The following is a 12,558-nucleotide window of genomic DNA, read 5'->3' on the forward strand; positions in this document are numbered from 1 at the left end:
TTTCAGAATGAAGCTGGACAAGTGACCAAAAATTGTTTCCAAAGATGGATTAGGCCTGAGAGACTTTAGAGATTTTTTGAGTCACTTAAGGAGTGCCATGCAGTCTGTTAAAACGCTGCAAGTTCTCAACGATTGCATTGAAAATGAAAGGATGGTGGAAAAGCTTCCTGAGTGGCTACAGCTTAAATGGATAAGAGTAGTAGCAAAAGCTGATTCGGCTAACAAAACTTATCCAGACTTTAAAGAACTGGCAGAATTTATCAATGAAGGAGCCCACATCTTGACACTTCCAATATCACAAACAATGATATCACTGAGTCATAAACCAAGCAAACATAATCAGAGTGATAAACTTAGCACAAAAAACAGAGCCATTAAAAGTTTTGCAGCTTCCATTGAACAAAAGAAGGAATGTATTTGTTGTAAATCAACTAACCACAACACTGCAGACTGTTACCGTCTCCAAAAAAGGTCCAAACCAGAAAAGGAAGAACTTATTCGAAAGAATGGACTATGTTTCAAATGTTTAGAGCATGGCCACCTGCCGAAGGATTGTGATAAGAAGATAAATTGTATGAAGTGTAAAAAAGGACATGCCACGGCTAATCATGACTCCAACTACCAGTATGGCAAGGCAACTTCACACACTGCTGGATCTACACTCTACACTACCTCTTCACTATTAAATATGACCGCGTAAAAATCTAAACTAGAGAAATTTCTAATTTTTGCAACCGTGTAATATGTCCCTGATGTTTCGTTTGCCTCGAGAATTGTTTTTCGGTTATCCTTTTTATGACGCCTACAATTCCCTAGCTCTCTATTTCTAAGCTTAAGTATATTTCTGCGGCCCTTTCTTTTCATAGAAAACTGGAGAGCACCGCTGATATCTCTAGTTTCAAATGTGTCAAGTTCATTTGATAAAATAGAGAGAATATTATGGCGTTTTGTGTCATCCATGAAAAGCAAATAGTTCTTCCAAGCATTAGCTCCTCTTGACCAGCCACCACTTTGCACAATAAGTTTTTCTTTTTCCACATATGCCCCAAACGCATCTGCATTTTAGAAACCTTTTTTGTTAGCTCAGGTTTGCACTGAAATGTTAGTCCATTTAGTCGCACATCCCTTAAAGCTTCATCTTGAGTTTTTACTGATCTGTTTAACATAAATAATTTGAAGGTTAGAGCTTCCTTTATTACAAAAGCTATAGTTAAAACTTTCATTTCTGGTGTTTTATCATCAGCCCAATTTAAAGTATACTTTGATGTTTCACAGATGATAGTAGTTGGCCCAACGATACACATATCAAAACCTTTACTAATATGGACACTTGCACCACTTTTTGGATGCTTGATAGTATGATCTTCAGCGGTGCCAATCACATGACCCTCAGAAAAATATACTGTCACAGTGTGCTGCTTTTTCTCGGCTCTTCCAATACAAAGCCTTATATTGCCTTGAATATTGATAATAATTAAATGTGAAGATTCAGCTACTCTACAGCAAAGTGTTCGTAGTCCACCACATACCATTTCGAAAATGAAGCTATGATGCTGCTCAAAGGCTCGAAGCTCTAATTTATTTTGCCCATCAAAGAACATTATAGCTCTATTAGCCGCCATCTCAATCAGCTTCTCAAGTTGGTCCTTTCTTATATTTTAAAATTTCAAAGTGATATTTGCTAAGTGCTTCATCACTTTGACCTATTTCAGGAATTTATTAAAAATTTTCAATTACAAGCTTATAGGCCTATTTGTTTTTAGTATTACTTGTAAGGTTACAAAGCAGCCATCATCTTAACTTTATGCTTTAGCAAAGGACCTTTAGATAAAAATATATGCTGTCAAAAATAAAATAGTATAAAGCAGCTATATAAAAGTAATATATTATGATACAACTCTGAATTATTTTCCTGCTTTTGTAATCTGTTTTATTTTTGTTGCGGAAATCATTTTAATGTTTGTTTTTGTCTTTTGCAGATTTTTTTAAATGGAAATTATTTTTTAAAAACAAGCTTTACCAACTTTATATGAGCATATAAAAATTCTGCAAGATAGAAGGGTGGTCGAGATTAAAAATGAAAATATAATATAGCTAAACAAAAAATTGATGGTAACAGCTTTAACTTTGGAACCGAAAAATGATTGATAATGCGCTGAATTTGATATTATTTACCATCAAGTGAGACAAATGTGAAAAAATACAGTATAAAAATTATGGGCAAAGGTTTCATGTATTCAATAGCTTGGTTAATCTAGATGCAAAGCTCAGCTGGCAAGTAGTGAGCAAGGGGAGACTTTCATGAACAAAAAATCACATGATTTAAAAAAAACAAAGACGACCCAACAATGCACAGCCTACTCCAGCCTTGATATCAAGCGCCACTGCGCAACTTTCTCAAATTGATTAGAATTGATGATTCCTCAAATGTTAGAAGGCATGTAATTTTGTGCTTATAAGGCGTGATCTGAAAGCTAAAAATTTCAAGAAACTAAATTTGATGCTTAAAGTAAATTTACGAGTAGAGTAGAAGTGGTTGGTTTTATCAAGAGAACAACCTGTATAGTACATGCTGTTAGCCAGAAAATAGATGTGATGAGAGTATGATTCTGAGACAAAAATACTTTTAACAGTTTTAAACAATGATGCTGAATTTAGATTTCTTTTTAATCTTTGCTACTTTTTTAAATGCGCAAGAGTGTGTTTTCCTATGCTTTGATAAGTCTTAACTATTTGCAAAAACGTTTTTCAGCTTTGTATGTACACCCGAATCAAATTTGACCAGAGCATAAATTTTGATGCATAAAAAATAAGCATAGAAACTTTGTCTAAATACTTTTTCAAATCATTTATTGGAAGCTTCCTGTTCCAATTGAAATTTAAAATAATGATGAAATTTAATTTTCATAGCGAATGGTGTATGATGGTTTTGTTTGGTGAACCTAAATGGAAAGCCAATCCATTTAATCTCAATAAGAGAAGTTGAAAGCTTAGCTGATAGCTTTAAGTGTAATCGAGCCAAAATAATTGTTTAGGGTCTGCTCTTTTTCATATTTAACCGATACAATATTAACTGTTTTTTGGATAGTATCATATTTGGGGTAGTTAGGAAATTAATTCAAAATCTTCGCCTGCTTTTTTATTTGCTATGTTCTAAAAATTTCTAGAATTACTTATACTTGAAGCAAATTCTCATATTTTAAAGACTTAGTCTCAGGAAAAGGTTTTGTTATCAAGTTTTTTACGATTTTGTGATTACATTACAAAATTTGTACTCATTTATGATATCAGTATCATAGTCAGACTCAGAATTGAATATATCAATGTTGACATTTCCAACGGTAATTTTATGCTGATTTTGGCATTCATAAACAAAGTTTTTTAGTAAAGATAGAGATGAGCCAAGCTCTGAAGCCTTGGGCCTATGAAAATAGGTTAAATAATTGAAACGAAGCAGTTTCTGTCCAAACCATTTTTTTGAAAACAAAGCTACAATGCACATAAATTTTCAAAAGTTTTGTTTTATTATAATACAAATTGCTGCAACAAATAGTTAGGCAGCAAAAAGCAAGAGTGTTTGTTTACATGTAGTAAAGTTTCAGATTGAAAAATTGCGTAAAAAGTTATCAACAAAATCTACATTAAGGTGGCCATGCGACTAAATATTTTATGAACACATTCAACATGTGAATGTAAAAAACTAAAGATCAGGATTTACCTACAAAACTGCTTGTCATTATTATGAGTATGTGCAAAAATAGTTTTGACACTATAAGGGAGTTTTCTGATGCTTTTTCAAGGTTTAGGCATGATTCCTGGTACTTTTAAAATCAACCTGAAGGAAAATATAAAGCCACAGTGTTTATTTACACTCAGACCGATTGGGGCTAGTCTTAAGTATCAATTTAAAAAATAATTAGACAATATGTTAGCTAGTGGTGTTATTAAATCAGTTGACCAAATTCTGAATAGTTTTCCGAACTTACCATTGCGCCAAAACCTGGTGGTAAGGTTAGCATGTGTGTAGACTTGACAAAATTGAAGAAAATTGTAAAAAGGAAAATACATTCTGTGCCTAGAATTTATGAGATGCTAACTAACTTATCTGAAAGTAGCTAGTTTCAAAATTGGATGCTAATTCTGAGTTTTGTCAAGCAGATTTACATTTTGAGAGTAAATTGTTGTCAAATTTTGTTACCCCTCGATGTAGACTTTGTTGTAATATGATGCCATTTGAAATTTCTTCAGCAACTGGACATTTTTCAAAGACAATGAAAAAATACTACAGGGATTAAAGGAGGGATGGTATGTTTAATGAGTGATGCATTAGTATATAGTAAAACAGTTGGTGACCATTGGTTACGTTTACATTGGTCACAAAGAAAAAATAAAACGAGCCAATATGACCTTAAAAAAACGAAAGTGAGTTTGGTTGTAGTAAAAGAAAATTTTTGATTCAAGTTATGTCCAGTGTTGGTGTTAGAGCGCAATACAAAATACTGGCAATTTTAGACATCTTATCTCTCGGCAATAAAGTAGAAGCTTAAAGGTTTCCAAGAATAGCCAATTATTTGAGTAAATTCAGTAATATTATTTCAGGGTGATGAAGGTTACCCTGAAATATTTCACACGGTTGCGGAGTGCATCAGAGTGCACTCCGTTACAGTGTGCACTCTGATGCACGCTGTAATGGAGTCAAGGACTGATGGGTATTGCGGTGTGAAACAACAAGAAAGTTTTGAAAAAATCAATAAAATATTGACTCAAGATCCTATATTATGTGCTTTAGATATTACTAGGAAACGTAGAGTCTCAGCTGATGCTGGTAAAAATGCTACTGGTGCTGTTTTGTTGCAGTTAAAAAGTGACAAACTTTAGCAACCTTTCGAATATTCTTCTAGGAATATGAGATATGCTAAAGTTGAATGCAATCAAATTTAGTAAAATACTTTGGCCATAACTTGGGCAAGTGAGACAACTGATTATTACCTTGTAGGTAGACCATTTGAAATTGAAACGAATTCCAAAAGGTTCTATTTTCGGGTGAAACAAAATAGCTGATTAGCTGATTAAGATTCAAAAAATTAGTTTGAAACTTTTAAGATATTACTATGTCATATTTCATATTCCAGGTAAGGGTATGTTTTAGCAGATTCTTTAAGTAGACCAAATTAGCCGAAAATCTGTACAGATGATATTGATAATTGTGCAGAAGTAGAAGGGTAAGCAGATGCTGTGGTATCTTTGTAGAAATGCGTATACAGTGATGAGGAGAATTATTGCAATCTATTGCTAATGATGAGTGAATAAAACTGTGAACAAAATGAGGAGAAAAGATGGCCAGAGTCAAGTGCAAGCCAAGATGGAAAAATAAGTAAATTTTATGGAAGTAGAGAAAGGTTTAGCATTTGCATTTTAATGGTTTGCTGCTTTACGAATCTGGCATTTACACATTTGAATCTTTGTGACATTCTTATTTAGAAAAAGTCATGAAAGTCGCAAAGGTGTTAATAAGGGTCATAGAAAGCCCAGTGATATTTTGGTGACCTGGTCTAAGTAATTATATTAGAGAATTTGTGGATAACTGCAATACTTGTATCATGCACAGGGATATTAAATATGAACTGGTGTGTCAGTGAACTACTATCCTATGTTCTTTGGGATGTAGTTAGGTCGGACATTTTTGTATTTGAACAGGTATAATATTTTTTAATTGTGACTATTATTCAAGGAAGATTGAGACTATTCCAATCCAATTTTGGTGTACCAAAAGTGTTTCGATCTGATAATGGACCATGATTTGAACGTAGTGGATTCAGAAACTTTAATGAATTGCATAGATTTCAAATAGTTACTAGTAGCCTTACATATCCCCACTCTATTAAATTAGCAAAAAGTTCAGTGAAAACTGCAAAAAGGCTTTGAACAAAATGTGCACATAAATCTTCATATTTGTTAGCTTATTAGACAACTCCATTATCTTTTGGATACTCACTCAGTGGGCTAATGTTTGGTAGACCAATTAGGTCTAGTTTAGCTGTACCATACAACAGTAATACAAATTATAAAAAAATTTGAAAAGAATGTTTTACTTAGTAAATCTATAATTTTAAAAAAGTGAGAAAATAAATACTGAGTTAGTGAGTTACCCAAACTTTGTTTCGGTAGTCTAGTTTAAGTGAAGACACCAGAAATTCTTGGAAGAAAATATAGCGATAAGAGAACACAACTACAAAAGTTATTAGGGCTTAGGTTAGAATAGAAAATAGTTAAATTAGGAGAAATAGAAAACATTTACTTCATCTATAACATGATTGTGATAATGACAGCCTAAAAGAATTCTACTTACCTGATAAGGTTTAGTTACCTGAAAATACATTTATTACTTATACTATTGTGGATGATAGTGGGGATGATGATGTTGATGTTGGAGAGGATGTTGATGATATTGAGTTTGAAACAAACTTAGGTCATGATATTAATGATAATGCTAGCAATATTACTGAAACTAAAAACTTTGAGCCTGTTACACTAGAAGATAATTTATTTGCAACCAGGTATAAGAGATAGAGTAAGAGTAAGGATGAGCCAGTTATAGTATATTATTAAAACGTTAAGACTGTTGCAGACAAACCATCACAATGAACATGAATGAAAAAGATGATGGGCAATAAACTGTAAAGAAGTAGAAAAGCTAAACGAAAAGCTGAAAAACTTAAGAAAGGACTGAGTGAGATGCGAGAAGAGGCCACTGGTTAGGAGAACAAAAACAGCAAAGGATGTTGGAAAAGATGAGAAGATGGTTTGCGAGAATTAATGTGGTAAGTGATGCATGGTATGTAATGCAAAAAAAACACATAGCTGTAGACTGCGTTAGATGTTTTTGTAATAAATGTAAACAGGGTTGTCACTGGACTAGAAATTGCAATCAGGAGATAGAATGTAGGTAGTGTAAGACCTTTGGACACAATCACTTAGTGTCCTTATGGAGCTGATAGATTTTACAGAACTAGTAAGAGAAAGGCTGAAGAAATAGTCGAGCATAAACCTAGCGGATCAATTTCTCAATTTGTACAAGTTATGCTAGTGTAATAAAGAATAATGAACAAGTTCAGAATGTTTTATATTGATCAAAGACAGTAGGTTTTAGACTAAGTAGAAAGAGACTTTTTTGATGAGAATAAATTTGAGAAAAAAAGAAAATCTATTAAACAAAGGGGCAGAGGTTACAACGCAGTTTTGAGGAGCAAATGGGAGATTTGGAGAGTAGAACTGGAGTTGAGCAAGGAGTACAAGAGTTTTGCCATCCTCCAAGGTGCCTTAGCTAAAATGGCCAAAGTGAAAGCTCGTTTGCGTTCCAGATCTGTGAAGGCTAGGCGGTAGTAGATAGCGTTTCCGCCGGCACTCATGTTGTAGCAGAAAAAGCTGTTTGGCCCGGCTCTTGTCATCAAAACCTTGAGAGCTATTCTAGGGAAGTAACCTTTAGTGCGGAGAAGGCCAAGGTAGAAGCTGTAGGCGTTGCTAAAAACTTTCTAGACGAGTCTCTTGTGACCCTAATTTTTTCAAAAAGCAGCAAGACTGCCCGTGCAACAAATGACTGCACTGGTCAGACCCCCTTCGGCTTAGCTGGGCAAGTGGTTGAATCCTTATGGTTCTATTGCTTGGTATCCTTTTAGCATGTTGAGACTTCTTGTAATCTTCAGCTGATATTTTTGTTATAAACATACAAGAACAATAAAGTTTTACTCAACATTATTTTTGCTTAATAGACAGACTCTTTGGTAATCATAATTTGTATTGACCAAATTGTGATGCTTTCTATTTTGTTTCTTTTTCTGTATGTAATAATAGTATGGATTGCTAGTTAAAGCTGGTACAAATTGGCAAAAATTGGTAACTTGAATAGTACAGCATTTTATAATTATTTTAAAATACAAAGTTGACTGCGGCGTACAAATAACTGCATTGTTTTATAAGCAACCTCACTTAAACACATGTTGTTGTAATGCTGTTTGACTTTGATAGAGATATATTAACCATATGCTTGAATCAGTATAGCAGATGAGGCTGGCATTAAAAATCAATTAATGTTGTTGCAGGCAGCTCTTGAGAAAGAGAGCGCGTCAATCTCCAGAGATACCCGCAATAAATGCTAATCAATCTGTCATCAATCAGACTTACACCAGATGGTAGTAGAAGGTCAAAAAAGATGTTTACATGGACATTGCCCAAGCCTACACGTGATAAAATCTTGACAGACAATACCTTATACTGAAACCCAAACCCACATCAGGACCTATGACTAAGGCGAACTAAAGACCTCTGCTGAACTTACATAGCAGAAACCGTATTTCTCCGCTCTCACGGTCTATCTTCCCTTTTGGAGTCACGACAAACAGATGACGAACAGATTTTGCAACCACATTTCAATATTCTTATTTTAAAACCCTTTTGCGTCAGTCTGATGCTAGCCAATAGAATTACAAGATATTTTTAACCAGTTATATATACAGAATATTTACCATTATTATAAAAGCGAGAAAGTTATCATTTTTCTATCAGATACACTACCCAGTAACTTTGGAAGCACACTCGCTGGCACACATACACTTATATCTATATTTACACTTGCACGCTCTCAGACTCTCTACCAGAGCTATTTACTGTTCAGGCAAGTGACTCTTTGTGTGACATAGCCTAGGGGCAGAGTTGTTTTTTTAGAGTGGTGGGAATGTTCTTTTACATTTTATGCTATGCTTTGCAACAATTTTAGTAGATTTTGTACATTTTTTTCTCTGTTTTAATAGATAAAATTTGCTAGATGGGCACATGCCACCAACCTCATCTGGTTTTGTTATTTGGCATAGTGAACGGTTAAAAATTCTCGTGGTAGAAGCAACTCTATTAGTTAGAACTTGTCAGCAGATAACTTAGCCTGCTTAGCTAAAATGATTGACTAGTTCTAGAGGAAAAATATCACAGGGCTCAGTATTGCCTCACAAACGAACCTGCATGACTTGAACTCAGTTTGCTGGCATTTTAAGTCTAGACATTACACCTTGATCCCAGATTTGCTCTTCAGCACACCATGTTCAAAAGTTAATAAATTGGGTGCCCGCCAATTGAGCAAAACCATTATATTGGTGTGGTGGAGACAAATCTGAAGTGAAAACTTATTACAGTTTTAATTGCTTACATAGCGGCTAATTGCATTTGCATTTTTGCATTCTGGTTGCCAATCTAACAGCGGAGGTACTTGCTTACAAACCATAGGTTAGTTGCAGTGGAAATAAGCAGAAACACATGAGTAAACCCCTGAGTGACCACTGCAGATCTTTAAGTCACATTTATATATGATAAATAAGTACAAATCAGGGTCAGACAGCTAGTAATCAATCTTCAAAATAGTGGTAATTGGAAATTTTGACTTCATGTTTTTAGTTTTTTCCTCCAAGTTTTAAGTTGATAAAAAAGTTTGTCCATGAAATATTGCTACAATATCAAGGTATCTCTAATCAACCAAAAAACTAAAAATGGCTGCCAACAGAATGTTTGTGTCTAATGATATACCGATGGAAGATTTTAGGAATGAAGATAAAGTTCAACAGCATTCAACAACTCAAACAGTTTAATGCGACTGGTCAAATTATCCTGATGATCTTTAGCCTTACCCATATGCACACTGGTAAACTCTGCACATAAACCACATTCTTGTAGCCGAAACTTATAGGAACTGGCTACATTTCTAGGGTTAATAAAAAACCTAAAAGTTTTGTTTATGTCAGACCAGAGGACAGTCATCATTGAAAACAACGAAAGTGCCCGGAACGCAATTTCCGTACTAAAGTAATAAATCCCTTATCCTCGATCTTTCTGAAACGAAGAAGTAAACATCTCTTGTAACAGAATCACTGAACACTTATTCTTGCACCAGCTTCAAATGCCGATATGACGATTCAAGTACTAAACACTTTCACTGAATCAACTTTCCCTCACTAACCAAATTTGCCAGCGGTGCCATGTTGGATTTCTACTGGTCATTTGCCAGTAAGAAGATGCCAAATGAGTAAATATCATACCACAGTGCTTTGTATATATAGCCTTTACTTCATGTGACTTCCTAATGTAAATCTAGGGTCTGGCCAGTTCTTTGTAGCTTTGGAACCTATAATATGCACAGGTGTATATAACACAAAGTTGACCAACTAAAATTGAACTCTATGGATCATATTCATTCTTTGCCAAATGAGGTGCCTATTGATGTTTGAAAAACTGAAATACAGTTGATGATTCATCCATACAGTTTATTCAATTTCAGTGCAAAGAAGTTCATAGAAGGTTTAAAATCTGCTATTGCTCGTCTAGCTGAAAGACATTTAATGAGGGTAAGTGTGGCAACCAGTGGATAAAGGTTTTGATTTGACAGTTCTGGTTGTACGAGAGCTAGATGCTAAAAAGTGCAATTTATGTAACTGAAAATTAAAAAGTACCTTCAACAAAGCTAAAAACAGTTCTATAGGTTTCTCTTGAGTCTCTAGTACCGACTCTAGTTTAAACTGTTTAGCTCTATAAAAACTGCCTGCTAGTTTGTCACTTCTGAGGTCATACATTCTATTTTTGAGTTTTTGGGAAGCTAACATACAGTATTTTGTTTTGTGAAAGATTCATTTAAAGTGCGAACTTGCCAAAGTTTACTTTTAGGTGTTTAATTTGTTTCTTTATTTGTTTTATTTCACGTTAAGTCATGGCATAGCAAGATTATATAAAAGTTAAAGTGCATAGTGGGTTCATATGCGCAATAGCATGGTTATTCGAGGCTCAGAGCCCGAGATAACTAATGGGATTGATTGTCTATGAAAAAAAACAAGTTGTCTAAGCAATTGAAATCGGTAAAAAATATATTTCAGATAGTCCAACAGGAACTGCTTCAAAGCAGCCCTAAAACTAACAGGACTACCAATTTTTCTTAGCCAAATTGCCAAGGAATTCCATGCTGATGACACGATAGGCAACCTGTTTATGGCAGCCGGTAGAGGAAGAGGTTGGAAGATGTAAGGAAAATAAGGAACTACGAGGGTTATAATGTGTTGACAAGTTAATCTGTGACTTAAATTGTGTGAAGGTTAAAAGACATATCCTTAGTTGGTTTAGTTGCTGTATAGGCAGAACACGAGATATTTTAAACAAAGGAGTTGATGGAAGATAAGAGTTTTTATAATATATTATTCTAAGCAGTCACTTCTAAATGACTAAAAACATTTTGTGGTAGCTCATTGGAGCCATTCCCTGTGCTTACAAGTAAAATAATAGTTTACTGATAATTAGAGTATTATATACAAGCAAAAGAGGCACTTCTATTACGATCAACGAGCCCTGGTAAATAAGTCTTGTTGATAATAAGACTAACTAAGAATAATAACATGTTAAAATGAAGCTCTTTAGACTTTTTGTACGGTCTCAAAGAAATACTTTCTATGTACCTTAGTAGTGACTAACTTATAATGCGTTACTTTCTAACTTATAGTTTGAAAAGGCACCTTCTAGTCAACAGCCTTTTATATATTGTCTACTTCACTAAAGCTCCATTAAATGTATTTTTAGTATATGACTCCCTAGAGAAAAGCTTCTAATATCAAGTTATTGAAAATGTGTATCCTGTTTTTTAGTTTATTATACAGAGTATTTTTTAACATCTAGTTTCCAGCAAATGAACTTCAAGTTTTCAGTTTTCTATATGATACTATCCTCAATTAGGTTTCCTGAAAGATATTCGTAGTATCTGTTTTAAGACAGCCTTATTCTTTAAGCTTTCAGCGCCCACATATTAGTCTTTTGCACCTCAATGGGTTGTTTTTAGTTTTTAATTCATTCAAAAGTGCTTTAACATGATTTTCTATATCAAATGGATCCATTAACTTCTGGTTCCTAAATGATATTTTTTTAGTTGTCAAGTTGGTAGGAAGTACATTTACAAGCCCCAAAAATTAATTTCACAAGGCTAATGATTACAAAAAAATCCAAAGAATTAAAGTTGATGCAAGTGTTGAGTGACTAAATACCTGGCTTGAAAAGCAAGAGTCAAAGGTACACTTGAAAGCAATGGAGGCTATGACGTGCCTCTTAAAAGGCTAAAAACTATAAGCAACCTTCTAAAAATGACTAAAAAGTACCTTATAGGTAGCCAGGAATATATTATACTATAATGTCCCAAACAGATAATGTAACACTTTCTTTTAACTTGAACTTAAACTTGACATAAGTCAAGTTTATTGACTTATGTCACCCGTACAATTTAATAAAAAACTTTAATCATTTGGGTTAATTTTTATCATATTTAAAGACTGCTGTGTGTTATCAATCGAATGAGGCAGCTAACAAAAAAGCTGCTTCAAAGAAGTGGCAGTTGCATTTTTCTATGTAACATTCAAAAAATAATTTTGTATGGCATTATAGATCATAAAAAAATTATGCAATTATTACTCATGTACTTATTTATCAATGCTGATTATGAAACAACACAGTTATTGCATAATACAGTATGCCGCTTACTGATGCTAG

At 34.0% G+C, this 12,558-nt stretch overlaps 1 protein-coding gene across 1 annotated transcript; it reads left to right on the plus strand.

The window, feature by feature from the left end:
• The first annotated feature begins 97 nt into the window (after positions 1 to 97).
• LOC137402766 (uncharacterized) lies at positions 98 to 700 on the plus strand. The gene has a single exon (XM_068089273.1). It carries the CDS (start codon positions 98 to 100, stop codon positions 698 to 700), a length of 603 nt encoding a protein of 200 aa, XP_067945374.1.
• The last annotated feature ends 11,858 nt before the right edge of the window (positions 701 to 12,558 follow it).

The sequence above is a fragment of the Watersipora subatra genome, chromosome 8 (genome assembly GCF_963576615.1).
Source record: "Watersipora subatra chromosome 8, tzWatSuba1.1, whole genome shotgun sequence".
NCBI lineage: Eukaryota > Metazoa > Bryozoa > Gymnolaemata > Cheilostomatida > Watersiporidae > Watersipora > Watersipora subatra.